Source organism: Bombus huntii, chromosome 9, assembly GCF_024542735.1.
Source record: "Bombus huntii isolate Logan2020A chromosome 9, iyBomHunt1.1, whole genome shotgun sequence".
Taxonomy (NCBI): domain Eukaryota; kingdom Metazoa; phylum Arthropoda; class Insecta; order Hymenoptera; family Apidae; genus Bombus; species Bombus huntii.
In genome coordinates, this window is record NC_066246.1 from 5538206 (window position 1) to 5563800 (window position 25595).

At 45.5% G+C, this 25595-nt stretch overlaps 1 protein-coding gene across 4 annotated transcripts in view; it reads left to right on the forward strand.

Annotated features, from left to right (window-relative positions):
- LOC126869551 (homeobox protein aristaless-like) overlaps positions 1-24279 on the forward strand; it is a 62672-nt gene extending 38393 nt beyond the window's left edge. Inside the window, exons 1-5 of one of the 4 annotated variants that reach the window (XM_050626236.1) lie at positions 5252-5696; positions 10881-10993; positions 11078-11283; positions 18132-18177; positions 21632-24279. In XM_050626236.1, coding sequence (XP_050482193.1) covers positions 5666-5696; positions 10881-10993; positions 11078-11283; positions 18132-18177; positions 21632-22222 — 987 coding nt within the window. In that variant the 5' untranslated portion in view covers positions 5252-5665 and the 3' untranslated portion in view covers positions 22223-24279. Of the gene's footprint in view, positions 1-5251; positions 5697-10880; positions 11284-18131; positions 18178-21631 lie in introns of those variants that run through there. The other 3 variants (XM_050626234.1, XM_050626235.1, XM_050626233.1) reach the window with 3 other exon arrangements.
- Positions 24280-25595: the final 1316 nt, after the last annotated feature.

The following is a 25595-nucleotide window of genomic DNA, read 5'->3' on the forward strand; positions in this document are numbered from 1 at the left end:
CGAAAATTGCAATTTCACCTTGTGCCTGTTTTTTCGTCCGGATAAAAGACAAAAGCGTGGTGAGAGGCGAGCAACGAGCAACGAATGAGCAACGAGGAGGTTGACGATGTTTGAAAAAAAAAAAAAAAAAAAATGAGGCGGAAAAGAAGGAGCAAGAGAGGAAGGATTCGTGGCACGTTTCGATGACCGCTAGAAAACACAACCTTTCGACTTCGAGGCCCATCTCTCTACTCGTTATATAGCCGGTCGTTCCGTCTCGAGCGGTTGGAGAATTCGTTGACCACCCATCGGGTGGTGGTTTCTGTTGTCGCGAACCGAACGTTCCCCTGGGACCGAGAGGATTGACTCGTCGCGCGCGGATTCTTTGGTAAAAAAAAAAGGCGCAGAAGAAGAGGCGGGACGAGGACGGCGGCTTTATGTTAAACGGATTAGACAGCGGAATGCGTTGTCTCGATGAATTGCTCCCATATGCCCGCTAAACGATCGCATTCTCAGAAGTCATCGTGGAATGTCAAGATACGGAGAATCGTGCATCGCGACCGGAATAAACTTCTTCTACTCTAATTGCTCGCGTGACTATGTTCGATGAACGTTGCCAATCGACGTTTGCATTAACGGAGGAAACTACCTACATAGTATAATGCGGCCAGCTTGTTTTTACACGGGTGCAAAACTCTTCTGACAAACGGACGCTCGAGTTCAACGCGTTACTTATCAAGCCGATCACTTAATTACACCATTTCTATATGTTCGCTGGTTTTTACGTTGCGCGCAACCGACGATACTTTCTAAATCTCCAAATTAGAAGGGAAAATTCAAATTTGAATCTGGTCTCGGGACATACCGACTAATTAGAGCTTTTCGACGGGCACCAATGAAGAATGCGTCGCTACGAATGGGCACGTGGCTCCACAGCGTGCGCCAATCTCAGATAACATCTAAAAAAAGGTTCTCGATCCTAATTCGAAGTGTGGACACCATGAGACCTTATTTGTATTTCGTACCTACGGCGACATTCCACGTCACAGATAACATCCGATGATCCTACGAGGTGGGGCGAAAACGACGCGACACCGCAGGACGCGGCACCCATAACCGTCTTCCTCCTCGGGGACCTCCGTCGTAGAAACTGGCGTGTTTCGATGATCCAATTCCTTCCTCGTATTTTCCTCTCTCTCTCTCTCTCTCTCTCTCTCTCTCTCTCTCTCTTTCTCTTGTACGCGTTCGTATTTAGAAAATGCTGGATAACCCGCAGCTGGAGAAACTAGCAGGGACGAGGAAACGGGAGGAAGAGGGGAAAAATCGAGAAACTCGCCACGGTCTATCGTTCTGCGTTCGATGGCAATCGGTCGTTTGTCCCGTCGACGGAGAAAATTACACTGTGCCGAAAATCCGGCAAATTCGAAGTACACCCGAGGATCGTTGAATTCCTGTGCAGCGGTGGCCGGCTACGAAAAAAGATTCGAAGCGACGTTTTGACCGCCACTGTCGAAGGACGTGCACATATCTGTAGTCGAGAGTGGTCCTGAGGACTCGGATTAATCGGGGACAAGGCAAGCACATTACCGTGGCTCCAGATAGCAGTAGGATAGCGCCACGAAAACCACCGTGAAACTCCGAGAACCCGACACCCGGGTTCGTTGAAAGCCCGTGGTAGAGCGGCCTGTCGACGAGAGAAAGACACCGGCAGGCCGAAATGGAGAGAGAGAGGCTAAATTGGTCCCTGGGCCTCCACCGAATCTGTGACGGGTTAATCCTCCCGGGTTCCACGAAGCAGGAGAGAAGAAGTTGCCCGCGGGAGAAGATTAAAGAAAAGGAACTGCGGCAGAGAGATGGAATTGGAATCGGAAACTTCTGTTGTTGGGAGAATTTTTGCTACGTCCGGCCGATTTCTACGGATCACGATCAACCACCGCGAGCACGGACCACCAGAGTTTTCTGCCTAAAAATATTTTTCCGATAAACGATTCGTCGAGAACGCTCGTTCAGGAATTTTACATCGTAATTATCTAGAAACGATTCGCACGGCAATTCTAAGATCGTATCTAATTGTCGCGCGTGTGTACCAGAGACACGCGTGTACGACAGAGATCGCGCTCGACCTGCGTATACTACGGCTATAGAGGATATCCTGCGTCGTGTACACTTAACGACGATTCACGGCTACCCTGACTAATTATTCCGCTGTCGCGGGACCTCGCGTAGAATGCAAGGGTCATGCAGGTTGTCGCCTCGATGCGCTCGGCAGGCTTTCGGAACGCGATTAAAAGGACGCATGTCGCCGCAAACGATGACAACTACCACCACTACCATTCTCTGACTGTAGCCACGACGATCCTTATCGAGCGGTACACACACAATTGTGGTACTCGCCTGTTTCCTGTATCTACCGGAGCATCTTGGGACTTGCACACAATAGCTTTGGTGGTTAGTAACGATCGAAGTTTGTTGCCATCTCCGTGGATCGTTTCCACGATGCTGATGGATTACGATCTCATCGTGTTTGCGACGGATAAGAGTTGATTTCAACGTGTGTGTTACAAGCGTCTATTCGCTAAAACATTATGTTTACGATTACAATTACCATGCAATCCTTGAACGTTGTTTCAAAGGACGAAAAGACCTGAGAATTTTTTGCAGAGTAGAAAGATGCGATCGAGTGGAAAATGGGGACTGTAAGAGATTGGAATAACTATCGAAAACGAAACGGATTAACGATCGTAGATGATATTGAAAATGCGACGATATCGCTTTACAAAGGAAGAGGTAACGCGAACGACTAGGGAACTGACTCGGCGCGATGTAAAGGGAACGGCGCTAAGAATGTCAAGGTGCTGCGGTGACTCGAAAATTGCTTGCGCGAGTGTGTGGTCTGTGCACTAATGCGCTTTAATTGTGACCCTCTGCAACGCGCGGCAACTCCTTCTTTTCCACCGGTTTACTACCGCGCAACACACTCGAACAGGGAAAGGCTGAGCGTAAACGTAGCACGGCGCGGCGCGGCGTACGTGTACAAGATGCACGCAACAACGCGATACCTGGCTTGCGCGATTGTGACATCGGGTTAAGATAGGTGCAGTTACGGAAATTGAATAATAATTGCAGACCTCGGTCACCCTTCTCCCTTCCTTCGAACGCCGCTTCCATAGCGCGGCAACGGTTCAAGGGAAGAAAAAAGAAAAAGTCTAATAACCCTGCTCGCCTCGCTAGTCGCTAGGCCACGCTCCTCTGGCCTATCTGTCGATCTCCTTAATTAGAATTCCGTTGGAAAGGCTAAAACAATGGTACGCCAAGTGCCGGTAGTCCGCGAGAAGATGGTCTATACTCTCAGACCTTGCAACGTCATCCGATGTTCGTGACTAGTGGATTCCTCTCGTCCTATGTCTATTTACTTTTTCACCTTGGCGATCCGAAATTTTCGAGTTTCGATGTTTAATCGAGTCGCCCGTGACTCGCCAGAAATAATAGTTAGAGAGGGAAACAGGGATAAATTAGAAGATCGAAGAACGGTGGTACGTGGTACATTGTCTTGTACGATATATAGCTAAATCCCGAGGCTATGATCGATAGCTAGATAAAGTATCGCGGAGGTAGAGTAATCGGCCCTTAACCGTCGTACATAAATCAAACGACTTCATTCACGGCGAAAAGAAACAACGTTTCGTACGATGTATGCGACATAACGATGCGTAAGTGGATTTGGAAAACCGGTAGAAAACCTGATTACCGCTTTCTCGTTCCCTCCTCGGTTTCTACGGGCAATAGCGCGCGCGCGCGCGCGCAACCGCTGGCCGCGTTTAATGAAGTGGCCTCTGTAGTTGCTCGATAATTTATGAGCTCGTATTAATTACGGAAATATCGGGTACGAAAGTGGATTGATTTTACCGGACGGTCGAAAAGTATCATAATATTGGTAAATGGAAACGAAGGAACGAGCGAACGACCTGACTGCAAACACGTTGTAGCCTGTCGAAGGTTGTTGGCGTTATAAAGTTTTCAATTTCTTTTTCGCGGCCGCGCTATTCATGCGAGAAGAGATTCCAGTTAATGGCCAAGATCGGTCTGCGGAGAGGCGGCATCGAACTTACAAGGTGAAATTTGCCAGGCCGCTTCCAAAAAGCTGCCTCATTTCTTGATTACACCGTCGGTATACGGTTCAACAATTATGCAAAACAGCCGTCCTTTTATTCGCGCCCCGGTGCATCGTCCCGCAACGCTGTTATTATTCTCTCGAGAGAACAAAAAAACGTTGCGACGAATAATGCACTTCCGCCACAAAACTATACCTAATAATTCCTGCTGCATTCAACGTGGTAACAAACGAGAATGACATTACCGAATAACAGCATTATCTTTTTAAACGTTCGCCTTTACCGTCACGTTAATTAACGTGTATCGTGGATGGCCGCGTACTTGCGAACACACAGCTAGTCCTATAAGTTAAGCGCCTGTATCATAAACTGCTATAATTCCGCGGATGTCAAAAAACTGGACGACAACGACGATGACGGTCTTCCGCCGTAGAAAATGTCCTCGTGGTCGTCGTTGTGGATATTCGTAGCTGGCAAGCGAACACGGTCGGTGATTCTTTTTCCGTTGCGTAATACACGACGCAAGCTAATGCGATTAAAAAGGCATTACGATTACGTTCAATTATTAACAATTAGAAGAACGGCAAAAAACATAATTACCCGCCATTAATCAACAAGCCTGCGCCCGCTTCTTCGCAACCGTTTATACCTATCTCCGTTTCGCACGCGCGTCTTCTTTTCTTTCTTGCTTGCGTTACCTATCGTCCCACCATATCCACTACCACCACCTATCCGCCAACGATTACCTTAATTCACAAATACCGCGAAATGTTTACTCTGTGGAAAATAACTCTGAAAGAATAGCGAACAAGGCCGAAGATAATACGAAAAGATAAACGCGATAACTTAATTTCATGACTAAAACATGCCTATTGACTAACATGATTCAGCCGATCGACCGTTCAACGCGGTTGGTGTCGTCCTAAATTTCACGATTCCAAATTCTTTAATTTTCCAATTTAGAAATTGCTCCAGTTTTTCAATTTAGGAAGGTCTCCGAGCTTCTTAAATTTCCAAGTTCCTCGAGTTTCGCGTTTGAAACGTTCCACTCGAATCTACATTGCGAACGTAAGAAGGAGACTCCGTGATAATTATTCATCAGATTCTGTTACACGTCAGCTACGATCGGTTAAGTAATACGCGATCATGGTTACAAGTAGTCGGTGCTTGTGTTTGAAATTTATCGTCGGTACCGCGAGTAATTATCGGTTTCTATAAAACTTTTTCAACGCCTCGCATGCGCGCAATTTTCCACGCATGAAGACCGTGATACGCCAACTGGGGAAGCGCAGCAACGCTGCAATTTAGTAATTAATGGTGACATTGCGGATAATTAACTGCCGTAAATAATTGTAATTGTACTTAAGTTCTATCCGTTGGTCGCGACTATGCTGGCGAGGGAAAAAGAAAAAGAAAAAAAGCGACGAATGCACCGTTGCGTGTTCTTTACTGGCAAACCTAGCCCATCTTCATCGCGGTCGTCATCGCCGTTGTCGACGGTACCCGAGTCCGGTCTCGCTTTGTTCAAGCAAGGATGAGCTTGTTCTTGGAACTGCTACGAGGACGAGAGACTAATGCACGTAACGACAAATACGACACATATACGTACGTATTATATGGCAAATACGATTAAGGGAAATACTTTGAAAGGTATTCGATAAACGGTAGGGAAAAATGGAGCCGATTGTTATGCTGGGAGGATTCCAGCGTAATTCGCATCGTACGATCTATGAAAGTTCATTGAACCGATCGTAATAAGAAACGAGAGGCGCTATCGGCAATTTATGACAAGCCAACTACGCGTTCCCGTAGCTGTGTATTTAGATGTAGATTAGGATGCGTGCAATTATGTTAGTGCGCTAGTAAATTGCACATCGGTGGCCAGCGTGATTTATCGTGCGTACCACGCACCTTTCAGGATCGGCTTAATGATCGTTTGCAGATCATTATCAGCAATCGACGTAAAGAAAGTTACGTTCGTCGAATCGGCCAGGACTCGCGATTCTCGATTATCCGAACACCGATAGGCTCCGAGAGGTTCGCGAACGCGCTTTTACCATGCGTCGATTCTATGACGTCTCGTCTTTACGACATACCATCGCGTCTCACTCGAATTTTTTGCTCGGTTCAAAGATCACCTTGCCTCTCGTTAAGCATTAATATATTACACGCAATTTGTAACAAAACGAGTACGCCGAGTGGCGGAGCGTGGATCGAACAAAAATATCGCTCACAGCCATTACACGTGTCCGATTATCGTCTACGAGAATCATTAACATCCTCCTTTCGGCTCGAAATACGAGCGGAACGGTACGGTTTAACAGGCAGTACGCGGCCAGCAAAACGGATAAACCAGCACGTACTGCTGGGCTTCGCTTTTATTCGCCAGTTCGGGACATAGACTCCCTCCCTCTCTCTCTCTCTCTCTCTCTCTCTCTCTCTCTCTCGCGAGCAAGAGGTTCCTTTGATATCCGAATGATCGATGATCATCCAATTTTCCTGACGTCGACAAATTATTTCAACGCTATCTCTCTATCGTTAATTGATTTTACGGACTTCAATCGTTAATCCAGCTTACTCCACGTCTAATGGAGTAATTTGCAAATTATAGTCGTGCCGTCTCGAGATTTTCATCAGAGTCGGGAAGAACGAAACGCACGATCAACGTTACAACACACCGCGTTCCAGGAATTAACCAACGCGCCACGTAATTATCGTTGGATTTACCTCAAACGAGCAGAGTTAGAGGTAGCGCGCGGCTAATTTTTTAATCGTTTCGCGTATATAATGTAAGTCTGGTAACGATCACGCGTACCTACAATTTGATGGAAGGTTGAGTCGGAATAAATCGCGTGTGCCCGCAAATTGAATCGTTCGCTCGAGTCGTAAAACGAGATCGCGTTTTATTACAACTAGAAACACTAAAAATATGTTACGCGATTCTTGCCCAGATAAATAAAATGGTATCGTTCTCGCGGTAGAGTTAATTACTGGAAAGCAATTGTCTACCGACTTATTACGCATCTAACAACGAATGCATACAACTTCGTGCGTTCATCGTTTAATCGCTGGAAATGCTTTATTACCCAGCAAGAGCAACGGTTACGAACATCGTTTCCTTTATTACGGCAGAAAATTGCGCTCTTTTCTATCGAATACTTTCGTACGACGTCTTATCAAACGAGAAAAAACGTAGTCGTTCTTACGTAAGATCAAACTCCTGGTCTTCTTTCAACGATCTGCGAGAAATCAAACCGATTTATAACGTTAAAACCGAATAGCGAATCGTGATAATTCACGGTTACTGAGAGACGATATTACAAAAGAATCGTCGATGTTTCGGTTGTTCGTTACGCGATCGGATTAATGATGTAACGAAGTTCGAGAACATCCAACTGTGAAATTCGATCCATTAACGATCTAATTAAACGTTATTGCATGTTGAGAATAAACTTACGATAATTACGGTATAACCGCTGGCATCGTCGATCGTTTCCCTGTTCGAATTCGAATGGCGTATATCGTCGCAGATGTTCCATGGGAAACTCTCGCCAGTTCGACACCCATTGGACGCGAATAAGAGAAATAAGAAAAATTCGTTGTTACCAACTTAATTACTCCTTACGATCCAGTGTAAGATAATTCTCGTAGTGTGCAACGTTAGGTAGGTAGATAATACAGAGGTAACACGTGTGTATGTGTGTGTGCATATATGTATATATATGTGTATATATATGTGTGTATATAAATATATATATATATATATATAGAAGCGGTTATAACAGGGACTCGGCTCACTCGTCCCTCTTTTCTTTGCCTCGTCTCGCCTCGCCACGCCTCGCATCGACACGGCTTGAGCGTTCGCCTCGCCTCATCTCCCCTTTTACATCTTTTAATACTTCTGCGCGAACCTCTTCATTGTTGCAATTACTATCGGCCAGTCGATGTATTATACGGGCTAATTAATTCAGCTGGAAAGCTTAAAACGCATGTGCGGGCGTAACCTGCATCCGGAAGGTAAATATCAGCGGTTATCGGGAGCGCTATCGCGTGAGCAGCCAGCGGCTACAAAGGATTGCCGATAATTCGTAATTGCTTGTTATTATCGTGCCGAGAAATCGAACACGTTCAACCGTCGCCGGTTCTTGTCACAGGATGCATTGATGCGTCTATTAGCGAGAATTTGCAAGTATGATTCGATGCAAAAACATCTCCTTCGATGTAACGCGTCCCGGTACGCCGACGTCTCGATTCCCTGATTCGTACGCATCAACGCACTCTTCGGAATAACGATGATTTTCTGCGCTGTAAATAGCTCTATCGTTTCATTCATGCCGCTCGTTCGTCGCGAATTTTTCATCCGTACGGCCCCTTATTTGCGTAGTTGATCTGTTACGCATTTTGCAAAGTTGGATTCGCGCGAGGAACAGTCGCATCGCGCGATACATACTATCGTGCGAAGAGACGCAGGTTTTTACGCGGATGTAAGGGATCGCGATAGAAAATCGTGGAAAATTCTCGAGAAGTTGGTAACTGAAGATCATCGTTCCAACGTGCTGTACGCCTATTATAACGCATCCGCGAGAAATATACGCGGCCTCAATGAGTCGGCTAATTAGTTTATTACGCCGCGCTAATTTGTATGCCCATAAATCGCGATCGTATATACACAGAACACGTAATGTACCAAATGAATGTGTATACATGTATAGAAGTTGACTGTTTCAAACACGTGCAAGGCTTTTAGTAGAGTGTAAATATGACAGAAATGACGAACAGAAAATACAAATATGACTAGCAAGATTTTCAAACCGCTCTCCGGGAAATCATTCTATCCGAACCATCTAATCGAGCGTGACGCATCTAATCGGCTATTTGCTATACGCTGTAACTACTCGCAATTGACCGAGTGGATACGAATTAACATTGCAAATTTTTTAATACGAACGATGAATTAATAACGAGACAATTAGAAAAAGGCACCAAACGAATCGATCGTCGATCCAGCGAACTTTTCCTTCTTCGAGTACCGGTTATTCCGGTTTCTCTTTTAATTCGAAAATCAAAATTAGACCGGAAAACTGATAAAAATGTGGAAAAGAAACGAGTCTCTGGACGAAGACTCTGCCGGGTTCGTTGGGGAAGCTGAACGCGAGGGCTTCTCTCTCGAGTCGGGGGAATCTCGAGTTTGCGCGCCGGCCACGAACAGTCGCTTCCTCCCTCCGTGAAATTACAGTGTTTACGCGAATTAGATTTCGGTTTCGGTAATTTTCAGTTAATAACGAAGCGAACTGGCCAACGAACGAACGAGCATTAAGTGCGGCTTCGAGCCCATTAATGCTATTATAATGTAAAAGGCTACCTACGCGTTCCTCTCTTACTCTCCTTCTCTATCTGCGAGCAGCCACAACACGAACCTGTATGTACGATGCTACGCGCATTCGATGTTTATGGCGAAAGCTAATAAAAATGAAAAGGAAACTTTGCCAGCCTTAGATCTCGCTTATCGTTCGCATTACGTTCAGGCTACCTGCATTATAAACTCATTTCCGATAAATCGGCCCAAATAAAAACAGCTGCTAAAGCCTGCACAAACCGCTTTGGTCTATCCTTTTTTTCCTTCTCTTTCCTCTGGCTGGCCGCGTGCCGTGCCTTGCTCTTGCTTCCACGACTTTGATTTCGAGCTATCGTATCGAATGGCCAAAAATCAAATTCTCTTTCGACCTTTTAAATTCTACATCGATTCGCGTTTACAGTGTACACCTGATAATAACAACGATCCGTGAGTTTCCGACTATCTGTTGGAGCGACGAGATTTCAATAATATCGAATCAAGTGGCAAACGAACTTGACGAAATTTATTAAGCACCGAAAACCGGTCCGAGCAGTAAAATACCATTGCAAATTACGAATGAGAATTATCAGTAGCAGCTTGTAAGCACGCGGTAGGATCCTTCGGCTGCTATGTCCATGTATCGATCGCGCGTGAAAATGATTCTGGTCGTTACAAGCAAATCGAACGCTGTTACATGATCACTCACAGCATCGAACGTGCCGAAGTGTGGGCTTGTAGGGATCATTAATGCAGCAAGGTCGGTGAAAGGAACGATAGCTCTGTCCTTCTCCGTATCCCTCTGTCTCGGTGTCTCCGTCTCTGCGTGTCCGCGTGGTCGTACATATAATCCGATTCAAAAACAACTGACCGATCTCGAGTGGTGAACGATCATCGTTTAACTAATATCGGCGACACCTTGATAACCGTATCTTCTAATTACGCGATTCTTTTTAATTTCACGCGTCTGTTCTTGCCGATGGTCGCGAACGCCGCCTGTCCGCTCGGTTTGCCGACGCACTTTTGAAATAACCTATATCGTGCGTCATATATGTGATTCTAGTTCTATGAAGGTACAGTGGCTGACATTGATGCTAGGTGAATGGTTGGAGCACTCGCAATTTCCATTAGGGATTTCTCCACCTTTTAACGATGCATTCTATCGAAATCAACGACGGTAAAAAACGCGATTCGAACGAAAGAAATTGCAGCGGCTCGCAAGAAGCTCGTCTGCGACGGAAGCTAAACCAACAGGATTTCCCTATCCAGTCGGAGAATCCAGTTTAAAACACTGATAACTCGACACGAACGTGTACATGTTGCCCGTTAAATTCAATTGCAACGGTCGCAATTCATTGGAAAATAACTTTCACTGACTTTGCATGTGAAGATGGAGCGGGTCTCTGATAATCAAGTGACAGGGTGATCCACGAATAAAGACAACTTTCTGATCGCAGATCATTCGATACGAGGAGGAGGAGGAGGAGGAGGAGGAGGCGGCGGCGGCGAGCACGCTGTCCCGCAGACAAGTCCTGCGAGCAGCACGAGTAGCTCGAGCCAGCTGACTCAGGTGAGCCTACAACAGGTGAGCCAACAAGCTCACCAACAACAATCGGTACCGCCACCTACTACGACGACACCTCAATCTACTCAGATGGGAATCTCTACGGAAGAGGTGAGGACCGAGGAAGAGAGCAACCACCCTAGAGCAGCGCCGACCAGCCCTGAAAGTGAAACCGAGGTCGACGACTTTGCACCGAAAAGGAAACAACGCAGATATAGGACTACCTTCACCAGCTTCCAATTGGAGGAACTCGAGAAAGCTTTCTCGAGAACTCATTATCCCGACGTGTTCACCAGGTAAGTCCAGTAAAACCGATACACGCAATGCTGTTCTTCCAAAGTAGCGTTGCCAGCGAAAATGCGGAAGCGCTATCGTCTAATATCTACGAGCTCGAAAATATGGAATCCCTGACGTGTTTCCTATCCAAATTGTCCTTCTTCGGTAAGCGTCCGGGACCGTCTGTTACGGCTGATAAGAAGCTCGTGTCCTTCCTGGAGGTCTAGGCTACTCTAGACGATACAGGAGGTGTCTAATCGCGTTCGCCAGGTTTCCCGTGTAACGGGATCAAGATACGGCAAGAAGTTGCAGCGCCAGCTATTAGCTGCTATCGAGCCGAAATATTTCGTGACCAGCGACTCCCGTGCGCTTTTCACCAACGTTTACGGAATCGTTTCAAGCGAAATTACGATCCTTAGCAACGATTTATCCTTCTATTCGAAAATCTGCTTTTTTAATGGATTCCATAGTCGAACGAATTTACGATGTACAGGTAGACCTTGGACGTGGTCGTAAAACAAACCCGGGTGTCTTGCTCGTGACGTATATCTTACGGAATATCGAACGACCTATTGTTAGTAAAATTCTCTGCGTAATTTTTCCGTCATACTTTTTCCTCGAATGATTTATATGCGCAGCGTTCTCGAAACAGCGAGAAGAGTAACTCGAGATATACGATGAAACGCGATACCAGAAAAATCCTAATTCTCACGATGATGCATGATCGACGAGGTTGTTAGCGGAATCCGGGAAAGCTCGCGAGATCTATCGATTCAGGGAAACGGTATATACGCACCCATCGATCATCTACTTTTCCCGTTAGCGTGTATCCACTTGTAAATTCTATTGCGCCGCGTCAAAACCATGGATTCGCGTTATTAAGTTCCCGGCTGTTGGATCCAGTTGCATAGAGTAACGTGTCGGCAACGGACTGTAGCGCAATCTATCCGAGTAGCTTTTTCTTTCATCTCCTTTTTCTCTGTAGCTTCTTTCATAGCCTGGAACACCCGGTAGGTAACTAATAGCGGTGTAATCGCTCGTAATAGGTCCAGTCCTGCGGCCAGGGTATGGGTTCTCGTAATTAACCAACAGGGGATATGCAGAAGAGCGAGTGTACAGGTATACAGCTAAGGTGTTCCATTGATAGAATAGACGCGCGATTAAAATTCGCTACGAATTCACAGCTCGAAACGGAGAAAGAGTTCGCTGGTTGAGACGTATGCAGACTGCAGACGCGTTGACAAACAGCGTACAACGACGATGCAACGAAATATTTAGCAGTCGTGCAACGAATATTTGGCAGCCGTAACGCATGGATACTTTGAGTAAAAATTTCAACGGCTATCTTATTATGGCCGTGCCGGACAGACGAGTGGACCCGACTGCTTATCGAAAAATTCCAAGTCCAGGCTCGCGTCTCGAGATAAAGCCTAATGTCTGTGGCATCTCGACGACGTGAAACCCGTGTCTGATCCGCTCCTCTCCGACGACGACTCCCGACCACTTTTGCTTTCTTCGGAAAACACCGATGGTAAGGTTAATTTTGCAATTTCCGAGGAGAGCGCGGCGAATAGATGGCGTGGCTCGATAAAGAAATCGATCAATTTTTGTACGTAATTTCGCCTTGCCAGCGTAATCCACAGTTTCGTAATCGTGGATCATTTCCTCTTCGCGTCAAGTCGTGCCATATCTTTTTGCCGTTTTCATATAAATTAATCCCTACCTCGGTCGTACGTTTCTTGCTTCTCCTCTCTCGATACCGTGTTGGAGTATTAATTTCACACTAATTGGATTTTATGGTCGCTTAGGTTTATTGACTAGCTGACCGAGAGGAGGTAAGCCTCGCTCGATCGCGATGCATATTCATTAGCTGCTTTTACGAAGGAGCGTACGCGATTGGTTCTATCGAAAGCTACTCCGATCCCATTGCCGATTGCCTTCTCTCTACGCAATTTTCATCAAAATGGAAAAGCGCTTGGTGAGCGTGCGTGGCTTTAAAATGTCGATCGATCGTCGAACGTCTCGACCGATCGAATTGTCCCGATCAACGAGGTCAAAGAAATCTGTACGATGAAATATCTAGATACGCGAGGATGTTGTAAGCCTTCAAACGCAGCCACTTACTTTTACGAGCTCTTAAGATCTAATTTAGATTAGAATCGTGTGGCTCGAGCTACCGTGCCTCGACTAATCATCCGACGGAACTCTCTTCTCTTGCCGGACAGAATAGCTCGCTATTGGTTTTCATTTTTGTTTCTCCGCCTCCTCCTCTGGCTTCTCTTCGTTGTTTTTATCACGAATAAACTTCTAGGACGAAAGCGAAGATACAAATGAAAAAGAAAAAGAAGGCCGGGTCGTATATAGAGCTGCAGTTTCACTTATAAAATTTATCGTTGGTTCGAAACGCGGTTTCAAAGGATCCACCTGTTTCAGAAAGGGCAGAACACGGTTCTCGGTAAATCATTCCGAAGAATACCTTTATATCCGTGGGGTGGGTCGGTGGTGAGTTTAATAAGGATGATTGTTTCCAGTGATCCGTGGAACGGAACCAGTTCCACGGATCTCTGGCTACCTTCTCGATCCTGTCCTTCTCTTCGTCCCTGCCCACCTCTCCACCCTTCTCTCCCACCTTTCCTCTATACCCTGTCCCGGCTTGTAACTTCTGTCATTAATCGACCGACGAGTCATGCTCCCGATTAGAAATACCGCCAGCCTCTTCGTTCCGTTATTCGTTTCTTGGCAAATGAGATTAGTGGCCCTGTGATCGCTAATTAGAACGACTCCACGCTCGAAAATCAACGCCGCGGTCGTCCTCTCTAATTTTCGCTGCTTCTCTTATTGTTCGTTTCGTTATGCGAGCGTAATCGACGATCCCGTTGCGCTTAATCCTTTTTTCTGCTTTTTCGCTTTAATCGCAGAACCGAACTTTTTGCGAGAACTTCCTACCCGACCGACCCATCTTCTTTTCCACGATTCGCAGCCGAAGCGTTCGAAAGGAACGGACGTCGGAGGCTTCTAGAGAGACTCGTTCGCGATTCGATCGACGACAGTGTAGCTAATCGGTAATTGGCCCTTCACGGCGTACGCGTGTTAAGCACATATTACGCACGCATTTCGCACGCATTACGCGACCGACTACCGACTTTGTTTTCTCTTTCTCTCTCTTTCTCTCTTTCTCCGTGTCTCTTTCTCTTTCTCTTTCTTCATCTATCTATCTATCTGTCTGTCTATGTCTCTGTTTCCATCCCGTCTCCACCTAACGCGATCAAAGCGGTCAAATCGAGACGAAAACGCAGGTGAATTTCGATGGTTTACCTGCACCGCGAGACTTTAATTTCGGAACATCCCGTTTCCGTTATTACGATTACGGCAAATTAATTTCCGTGCTATGCTTTTCTTAGGAAAGCGACTGCCACGCTACCGTCGAAATAGTCCGTAATGCCGTGTCATTCCATCGGTAATTGCCGTTTCGAACACAACATTCTAGCAGCAGTCGAGACGTATGATTTATACCGAGATTAATGGCAAATTCCAAGGGTTGTTCGTTGACCAACCCGATCGTTAGAGCGGAGATGGATTGCATCGCATTATGCACGGATATTACCTCGTAGCTACCAGCTTTTCTATCGTCTTGCACGACACAGATCTGGCACATTCTGTACCTTCCTTCGCGGCAGCGTAAAATCATCGAGCGCCGCGCCGAACGCATCGCGATGCACGTGTCCTGGCAATTTGAGTACGCTCGAGCCATCGTTTGATTGATATCCGGTTGCCAATGAAAAAAAGACGGACAAAGCAAAGGATGGAGCGAAACGAGGAAGAGGAAGAGACTCACGAGGTTGGAACGACCGATCGCACAATCGCGCAACGTGATTGCATGGCTTGTCGGATGCCTACGCGTCATAAAAGGAACGATAATAATAAACAATAAAGGACAATTTTATCTTAACTTTCGAATTTCCGTGAATCGATTGATCGCCCGATCGCGGACGGCGACAATGTTAAACAATAACGATCAAGGTTGCGTCACAGGAGCGACAATCACGAACTCGCCAGTGCACAGCGGCTAGCTAATTCAACCTCCGAGGTTAATTAGATAATGTAATTGTCCGGCAATTACTCGAATTACTCGCGCGCCAAGCCTCTCTTGACTATATCGCCACACGCCACTCGCGCGATTCCATATCTCTCTCTTCCTTCCTCCCAGTCATGGTTTCATTATCCATCCCTTTCTCGCCTCGCCTTGATCGCGTACGCCACCTATCATTTTCCTCTTCGTTCGAACGGGTATACCAGATCCATAGAGAAACACGTACGAAGCGAACGTACACGATATCGCATTGAATCGTTACAAAATCACACGTGTACTTGAGTGGAGGAAAAAAAATTTGTTTTATACTTCGCGTCAGACATCGTAATTTTGCATTAGTTCTAATCTTTTATCTAGCTTCGCGATATTTATTCATTATTCGTCCCAGAAAAACATAAAATATTAATGAAGCGAAACGAGCAACGTAACGAGATCGGACAAATGCCTCGGGGAAAAATCGCGAGTGTAACGCGAGAAAATCGGTCCCCGCGATTTCGTTGAAAAAATTGTTGCATACGTTACGGTGAGTTTTTTTAAGAGAGAGAAACAAGGATCTGAAAAAAAAAAAAAAAAAAGAAAAAGAAGAACGAAACGACCGGAGTGGAGTCGAGGCGAGAATGATTGCAGAGAAGCTCGCGTTTAATCCGCTTAGCGGCTGCTTTGATGGAGAGCGCTTGTTCTATCACGATGAGATTGCGAAATAGCAGTTCCGTTCTCGCATTGGTTCCGAAGTTGATTGCGGCCGGTTGCCTGTTGCATCAACATCGCGTCCTATCGTAAGGAAACTCGAACGTTTTACTTCCTCTCTTACGTTCGTACACGTCTCGTTCGCACGATCGCCAACGGTATTAACACGAGTTTTAACCTCGATGAAGGAAACCAGCACTTTTACGATACAAATATGCCTGACGTCATCGCGCACGCTCGTTCAGGTCGGAGATGGATGAGCCTGTTAAAAAATTACACAGCGATAAATTGCACGGAGGATTTGTGAAAGAAGTTGCACAAGCCCGTTAACTCGAACGTACGACTAATCTGAGACGCTGTGTGCGCCTCCCAGAGTACTAGCAACTAGCACATTTCCCATGGCAAGGACATCGAAGAAGGGGAGATACGTAATAATAACGATACGCGAATCGAGGATAACCGAGTCGCAGTGAACGGCGGTTGTAATTAGGGACGCCCGTCTAACCGCGAAATTTCGTGATCTTATTAAATCCAGAAGGACGTTCGTGAGTGTGCCGTAGAGAAAAAGGGAAAGGCTAAATTATTATTACTCGCAGGCCAAGGTGCTCGCTGGGATCTCGAGCGTTCTTCAGGACTCTGCCGAGACACCGATTTTACGTAGGATCTTTAATACCGATCGTGGATGGGAACGAGAGTATTAAATAACCGGTCTTTATTCACACGTTTTTCATTAACATTTTCCCTTGGTTCGCCGTTCGTAGAAATCGATATTACGGGCAACTTTGCCTGAGATTGTGCGATTGAAACATATATCGCAATATGTTAAAACGAGCAAAGTTCCAATACCAATCTACTGCGTGGAATATCGTCGTATAGACGTACTGACCCGATTTCATTTCCAATAAAACGGATGGGTGATTCTACGTTATATCCGGTAGAAGTGAAAAGAAGAAACGCGACGATAAAAACGGTATAAATCAGGGCAGTCGATCTTGGACGATTCGCCCGAAACTGCCTGTAATTTCGGGCGGGAACTAACTGAAACGAAGCTCGTGTACTCAAATGCGCCTAAACACGAAATTGAAGCGAAGCTGATCGAAAGGTAAGAGGGGCAGCAGCAGCTTCTGTGCGCGATATAATCACCGAGATTTCCTTGCGATTTCGTGGAACATCTGGGCAATTTGCGTGCGAGATGAGAAACCCCGCAGGCCGTCTAGCGAGACAGCCGTTGCGAGATTCGCTTTTGCCTCGGACACCGATCCGTAATCGCTGGTCAATCCTTTTCGAACCTGCAAAAACCCTACAGATCGAGAAACGAAAGGCTTCCGGAATTTTGTTTTGCTTTGTTCGAACGACGCGCAACACACGGTTATATCGATCGGTTATTTCTTCGACTTTTGCTTCACGATCGCGTGATAGAGGAGTACATGGAATCGATAGCAAAAGGAAGAAGAAGACCGAAGAAAAAATATTGTTGTAGAAAAATGAAGATAAAGAAAGAGAGAGAGAGAGAGGAAGATGAGGAGCAAAAATGCCTACTGATCGTTCGTTTCTTTGCGGAAGTACGGACAATTTTGTTACATAAACAGTTGTACTTTACGATCATTTTATGAGGCTAATAATCATTTAATTTATAGTAAATAATGATATGCGCGTAATAACGTCGATAAACAGAATTGCACACACATGCAGCTTCGTTAAATATGTATGTATGTAAGACCAAGATACAATCTACCCGGGCAATAGTGAATAATTATGAAAATGTTGTGCTACAATGCGTTACACTCGTCACATTAATTTATGCGAATGGCAATCGAATTGAAAAACAAGTATGTTGGAAGATTTAATGCAATTAATTGATATCTTACTAGCATTCTAATTAGTTTAATTAACGTACGATTACTTCTGTTACGGAGATTTCTTAGTCTCTTTACTACAATCATTCACGACACGATCGCCATACGTTTAACGTCTTAATTTTCTTAAAAGTATACAATTTAATGCGGCATACGCTCGTAATTATCCGGCCACGTTATATATCACTTCGCTAACCTTGCAATTTCTATCTCCTTTTTTTTTTTTTGCTTCCAGGGAAGAATTAGCGATGAAGATCGGTCTTACGGAAGCACGAATACAGGTTAGTAAATCGTACGTCATTTTCTCCTCTATTTTATTACTCTAAAATAATATCAATGAATTTCGAATAAAATGTCGTTTGAAACGTTTATTCGTTCGATGATCGTTACGCAAAAGAGCTTGTCGATATTGATAACTTGCAACTTATGACTTTTGTAAAATCGTAGTAACGATATTAATATTTTTCCCCCGATAATTCTGATAGCAACGTAATTGAGTAGTGTAGGATTTACTAGAATGACGAACTACCTCGTAGTCGCGATAAACGGAAAGAACACGAGCTGTCAAGAACAGAGGGCGAGAGTATCGTCCGGTAATCGTCTGCGTGACAACGGCGCGCGTCACGTTGGCAAGCAGAATGCGTCCGTAGAAGTTCGGTGCTCGAACAACCGACTAATTCGCTCAATTAGTTTAATTTATTCTCGGTATTTACTCGGTCTCGCCCTTTTCCAGTTCGTCACTCGAACGTTCCTTATATAGCGGTCTCCTCTTTTCTCGGCACACTTTTTTCGTCTTTCTTAAACGCACAGCGCGCATTTATACGCGTCTCTCTTGCCCCATGGAAGTCCACGCTCGGTACTTTTCATTATACTTGCAAATATGTCTCCATCCACTGCAAATCGACGATTTATTTCGAGTTTAAAGTCATTATACGAGCACACGCCACGAGAATCGCTATTAAACGAATGCCACGGTATCGGGAACTTCGCTACTGTGCTAATCATTTTCAAGAATCCGCCGGAACTTGTACACGCCTCTCGTTTGTCTAAGGCGTTGCTTGCTCGTCGAAAAACATGCACTTACACCCCGTAAGTATTTGGACACCTGGTGTAATTCGATCGAGACCAAAGACCGACATTAGACCAAAGAAATAAGTCGTTTAAAGTACATCTTGTAATATGTATACTCGAGGTGTCCAAATACATGCGAACATACGTATACATCTATCCAAATATTCAATCAACGTTAGTTTAACTAACACGTCGTCCGTGTTGAACAGCAATTTTGATCTATGTTCTCGTAGACGCGTTGAGAAATATTCCAGAGAGTATTAATTCCTGGTCTATCGTAGAGTATAATTATTTAAGGAGGAAGGTTTTTCGTTTGAGGAAGTGCTCGTGGTGCCGCGGCTAGGGATAGAAGCAAGAGAACCGTTGAAAGGGGGAGAGATAGAGAGAGAATGTAGCCGGCGTCCGCGTAATTAATGCGGCACGATTAAGCACGAAACGACTAGGTTCCGGCGGCGAATCGTGGTTACGTTTTGTTTTAAAAGCCACAAGTCGGATGTTTAGCTCCCTGCTGGGGGCAATCCTGCTCGCTGTGGGGGGTCCTGGCACCCGACCCCCCACACCCCGTCACCTTTAACTCTCCATACGCCTAGCAACGACTTTGCATGTTCCACTGTGTCTGTCCGATCGTTCGAATCACCCGTGGAACACACGCGTTTCGTTCTCTTCTCTTCCTATTCCACTCTCGTATTCTCGTTTTCTTTCCCTCGTGTTCCATGACCGAATATACCAGTTCGCGTTACGTAATCCTTCTAACCGATGTACATATTACTCGGTCTCGTTCGTTCTCGATTAACCGAGAATTCGATAGAAAGAAAACGTCACTCACAGAAGTTGCCACTCGTTTTTCTAGTGCGTGTAATATCATGTAAGTGAGATCGAAACTTTCGAGGGAACAAAAAAGAAAAAAAAAGAAAAAAAGAAGGGGAAAGGGGAAAACGATTAGTTTGGTAGTCTACATGATCCATAATCTCACGAGTCACAGAATACTTTCCTCGCGTCGAACGATCGATCGAATCGATTTTCGAATCGCTAAGTCATCCCGAAATATCCTTCCATCGATCCCATTCCCTTGCCTATGCAATGACGAGGCTCCATCGTCGCCGATTGTACTGGGAGTGTCTACGGTCTACACGTTCCGGCGGTTCTTTTGATTTCCTAGCCGAGAATAAAAATATCCACGTGGAAGAATCTTCCTACCACCTCAAGACGAGGTATTTTCCAATGCAGCGAAGAATCCCCGAACCGAGTTGGCCAAACAATCGTCAAAGATAATTTGTCGCGTGTCGCTAAGCCTATAAAACCGTACTTCGAAACAAATTGCTTCGTAAAGTTTTCTACTCGAACTTGAATCGCGTCGTGGTTACGAAACGAACGCGTACAAAGTATCTTCGTGGATTCGTCGTCTTGCAGAAACGAGCAGATGTTTAGTACAAAGCTCGCGATTATCGAACCACGTTGGGTCGTCGTCATTACGTTCTGTCACGAGATATATGAAGGCAATTTGTTCGAGTGGAACCGTTTGTCTCGTTTCTGCGAGGCTTCTCCACGATAACGTGAAATCCGACGTATATACGCGTGTTCGTGTTCGAAGCACGACACACGAAATCGACCTAACAACCGAAAAGGAGACTGCGGAATTAAAGTCCGTTAAAGAAACGGGGGGAGGAAAAAAGAAAGAAGAAAGGACTCTGGGAAGAGAAGGGGATTGCGAGCAGGGAAGACGAGGGAGGAGAGCTTCCGTTGAACTGATTAGAGCTCGAGTCTTCGAGGAACCTTCGCGATGGAATGCGCTCCAATGGTCGACGCATCACGAACGATATTTGTTTCATTCGTAATCGTTTGTTCGATACAGTTTACACGCTCCCGAAGGCCCCTCCGTTCCCTTGAAAAATCGTTGCTCGGTGTAGGAAGAACGAATGTGATTTGATTTCCGTTGTTTCTCGCGAGAAGAACCGACGTTCAATTTTTGCTCGTCTAGCGGATCTTCCTCGGGTTTCGAATTTTTGGGATGGTAACAATGGGCCAGAGGAATGCCAGCTAACGGTTTTACGATGGCCGATATTTCGTTAATTTTGAAGAAAAAAAAACACAAGGGACTGGATAGGCCGATGGAGGAATAGAGGCGAGAAGGGAAAGAGAAAGGAACGAACGGACAAAGATCACTGGCTCTGCCTCGCAGCGATCGTCGGTTTCCTTCCATCCTCGACAATAATGATACACCGCGAGTTTCCTGAAAAAGGGAGAATACGTCGCGTTAACCAGAATTCGCACTTCCACGGTTCGCCAACAACTTTCAGAGAACGAAGTAGTATTTGCTTTCCGACCCGGAATCGGATGAATAGGTTTCCTGAAACCGGACTTGAAATCGATTCTTTCGATCGTTCCTCGGTTCTTCGTCCTTCGACCTGGTTCCTTGAAACGCATCGACGAAACAACGGACGATATTCCAAAAATAGACATACTCAGAGGTAGATCGGTTTCAGAGAGTGAGAGAGAGGGGGGGAGGGAGGGGGAGAAAAGGAAAAAGGTAACGAGCGTAGAAAAATCGTCATTATCGTAGATTGTTCGGTAGCGTTTAAACGTTTAAGAGGAACAGCCTGTATAAAGACAAAGATGGAGGACGAAGAAAAAGGTGAGAGAATAAAATACGCCGTTTGGTTACAGGTTTGGTTTCAGAATCGACGCGCAAAGTGGCGGAAACAGGAGAAGGTTGGGCCTCAGGCACATCCGTACAATCCGTACTTGGGATCAGGTGCGCCACCACCATCGGCGGTCGTCGCGCCGACCTTGCCGAACCCTTTCGCCCACCTGGGCACGTTTCCCCTGAGGAAACCCTACGACGCATTTCGTTACCCACCTTTGGGTCACGGACCGGTCCTTCCCGGTAGTTACGCCGCTCATCCCTATCATCGCGCGCCGCCACATTTGCTACCACCTGGAATGCCTCTGCCTTACACGTCGGCCGCGTCCTTTCAAAGTCTCCTGGCGAACATATCCGCGGCGCAGAGGCCGAAATTGGTACGCGGTTCACCACCTCCGCCTCCGCCTCCAACGGCGCCCGCGATCAGTCTCGCGCATCCACCGGTTCCACCGCCACCGCCGACAGCCAGTTCACCCCAAGGTTCGCCCACGGGTAGCGTCGGACTGCCCGACATCGACAGACGAACCAACAGCATCGCCTCTCTCAGACTCAAGGCCAGAGAATACGAGCTCCACCTGGAGATGCTTCGCAAGAGCGGAGATCTCATCAGCTGAAGAGACTCGCTGTTCTAAAAACAGCTAGAAACTGCGATTCCATCACCGGTGCCTCTACATCTACTCTGATTCATTGATCCAAATCGCCAACCACGACGATGGTCGTCGTCTCTTCCCATCGAACCACTGTTTCCTTTGACCCAGATCGACCAAACGGAGCCAGTAGAACGGAACTGCGTAGAAAAAAACCTGAAACGCGACCTACCATGCTGGCGTGGCCGATGCGACAAGTGGTGGAAAAATTCACTCGTAACCTCCGAGATACGCGTTCCCTAATGCGATCCTGCCGACCGATACAAAGTATTTCGCGTCTCCTTAGGTCCACGCTTTCGTATGTTTCGTACAAGATACGAGCCAAAGAAGTCGCTGCGAAGTAGCCGACCACTTTGTAATTAATCGCGTGTACGCGAAGGAAGGTTGAACAATAGTTATCCTTCTTTCACTTTGTGATCACTTTGTGCCTTCGTTACGTAATATCTAATCTTAGGAACGCTGGACTCGATTGTATTTCAAATTGCGTGCCAGCGATTATCGAGTTAAAGAGGTAAACCGAACGCGATCTCGGGATACTTGTCATCGTCTTAACTATCGTTGGCTCTTATGGAATTCGAAGACTCTCGGTAGACTTTAGGCAACATGCTTCGTGCGACAGATTTCTTGCAATACACAACGAGAAACCAACGATTCAAGCGTCGCGTCTGCGTTGACAACTCGAGCGACCGTTTAGAAAACTCGCAATTAGCAGACGAGTTTTTTGGTGGACGTTGGAATTGTCATTGCTCTTTAGCATGGACCGTGACCCAATGAATCAATGACTCAAGCGACAGACAGTTTTTACGACATCGTTCATTAAAAGAAGGACGATATACCTGTCCATGTACAAACACGTTTCTTCAACCTTTCTCTTAATGTCATTCAGAATACCGACTCTACGTTTAGACGATTACGGAAAGAACGAAGAATCAAGCGAATGTGTTTCTTCGTGTACAATAATGTGTATAATATGCAGTAATGGTGAGGCAATGTTTCGAACTATAATATACGTATATCTATACTATATATATATATTTACACGAAGTGCTTCGGAATGTCTTTCAAATCTATCTTTCGGCGATCGTGAAAATTTAGGATTCCGCGAATACAGATTTCGCCAAAACAACGACAAGTACGTTTGTGATTATGGCTCGCGGGAAGCATCCGACGAGGAACACCGGACGAGAACATACAGAATTTTCATGGAATTTTTAAATGCGTTCAACGCGGATTCGATAGATTTGAAAAACAATCGGCGAAAGGATGGAGGACGTAGTCACTCACCGTGTTTGGCGAACCGAGAACATCTACTTGCGATTATAAGATTATTTTTAAGCAAACATCATCGAAAGATGTCCGTCCAGAAAAATACTTGGCTACGCGACAAGAACTTCGCTCTCGAGTATATTTTTAACCGTACAAGATTTTTATCGTCAATATCGAAATTGTTATGTTTTATTCTAAAAAGGAGAGTTAACGTTTCGAACCAATGAAATTGTAAGACGCGAGTTAAAGGATTTTCGACGAAATATTCGTCCGATACGAACGAAATTATTTAATTTCGATTATTTCTTTGTTTTTACATAGACCGTCGTACGCATTTTAGATAAGAGAAAATACTATTTATATACGCGTTCTTTAATTCTTGAATGTTCAACGACAAGTTATAATAAGTTTTACGACTGTATAAGTATACCTAGTTGCGTAAGTTACCTGTAAATAATTAACGACGTAACTTTGTGAGGGGATCTTGCAAATAATTTCCCGACTGCGTATCGCACGACAATATTAGACTTTTTTTTTCGAAAGTCGTTTCAGAGGAGCAACGTTCCAAACGTTCGCATCGTACCATAGTGAAGAAGAAATATTACGATTCCTCGGATGTTAGTGTAAAGAGTGATCGAAGTTGTGACTAGGAATTATCAATCTATTCGAAGATCTTGGACAAAACGAAAAAAATACAACGTCGTTCGAACGATTTCTCGTTTCATTTTCCACGAGTAAAAACGAACACTAGATTTCCAGTTCATTGTATTTCATTGATCCTTTTACCTTCCCCTTTTTACCACGAATAAATTACTGCTAGGCGAAAGGAAGACAAAAAGAGAAAGAGCAAGCGGAGGTGGCGAGGGGACAGACAAAAGAAAGAAAATGAACGGCGTTCTTTATTATACGAACCCTTTCTATCGATTATCCAATGATATCGATATTCAACGAATAAAAGCACGCGCGACATGATGAAAAATATTTAATTTATAGGTTCGTCAACTTCCTGAAGGAAAAAGAAGAGTATGCTATTCCCTTGCACATACATTATAACTCTGGTTAGGAGTTTTCAAGAGCTTGCAACTCCTGCTCGACTGACTTATGACAAGTAATTCGCGCCCAGGCACGCCCGTCGACGAGTTATTTAAATATTTTACAGTTTAATGGAGTCCCAGACCATTAATGCGCGTCAGCTAATTAGCGGCATCGTGAATACCTTCGTCCCCCTCTGAGTGCTAACGATCTTCAGGTTGATAAATCGAACGATTACCGACAAAACGATCCGCCGATCAAAACTGACGCAGCCTTAGGTACGCTGCTTCGTTCAACTCGACCATATGCTCTGATCGAACTTGCGTGCTACACAGGGTTTAAGTAATGTCTCGCGAGCTCCGGTGAACTCAATCGCAACTAAACGCATAACGGACGCGCTTTAATCACGCGTTTTACTCTTTAACGCTCGATCCAACACGGCGCGATCTAATTTTCTGAAAATATTACCTGCTGGGACACCGGATTATCCGCTGTGCGTATAATCGTCTTTCTTTTCTTTTCCTCTTTTTTTTTTTCTCGCGTACGTATTTTCTAGATGAAATCCAAACAACCGAAAGGACAGTTCGAAAACGACGAAGGCCGCGATGCGTCGTTCTTCAAATATCAATCGCGTCGAACGATAGTGGGACGTTGGAGCGTTCGATTGTAAAAATTTGTTGAGAAAAAGTTGACTCGATAACGCGCGGCGTACGATAAGAGGTGGACGAGAACGAGTAGAGGCGTGTCCCGATGGTGATCGAGGTTCGATCATTCGAGCCGCGTGATCTGTCGATCCCGCGCGATCGTGATGCAGACCACGCAACCACTCGATCCCAAATTCATCGTGTTGGCCTGGCCATTAGCAAATTACTACGGTGTAAACAGTATCGACGATGCCCGCGGGTACGTCGGCCTACGTGCACCGGTCTACGTATGCATACGTAGATGTTTATACGTCGCGGGGATAGTGGAGAAAGCCAGTTAGTTAGTAACCGATCATTATAGCGACGTTTTACACCGGCTCTAGCCACCTAATAACTGT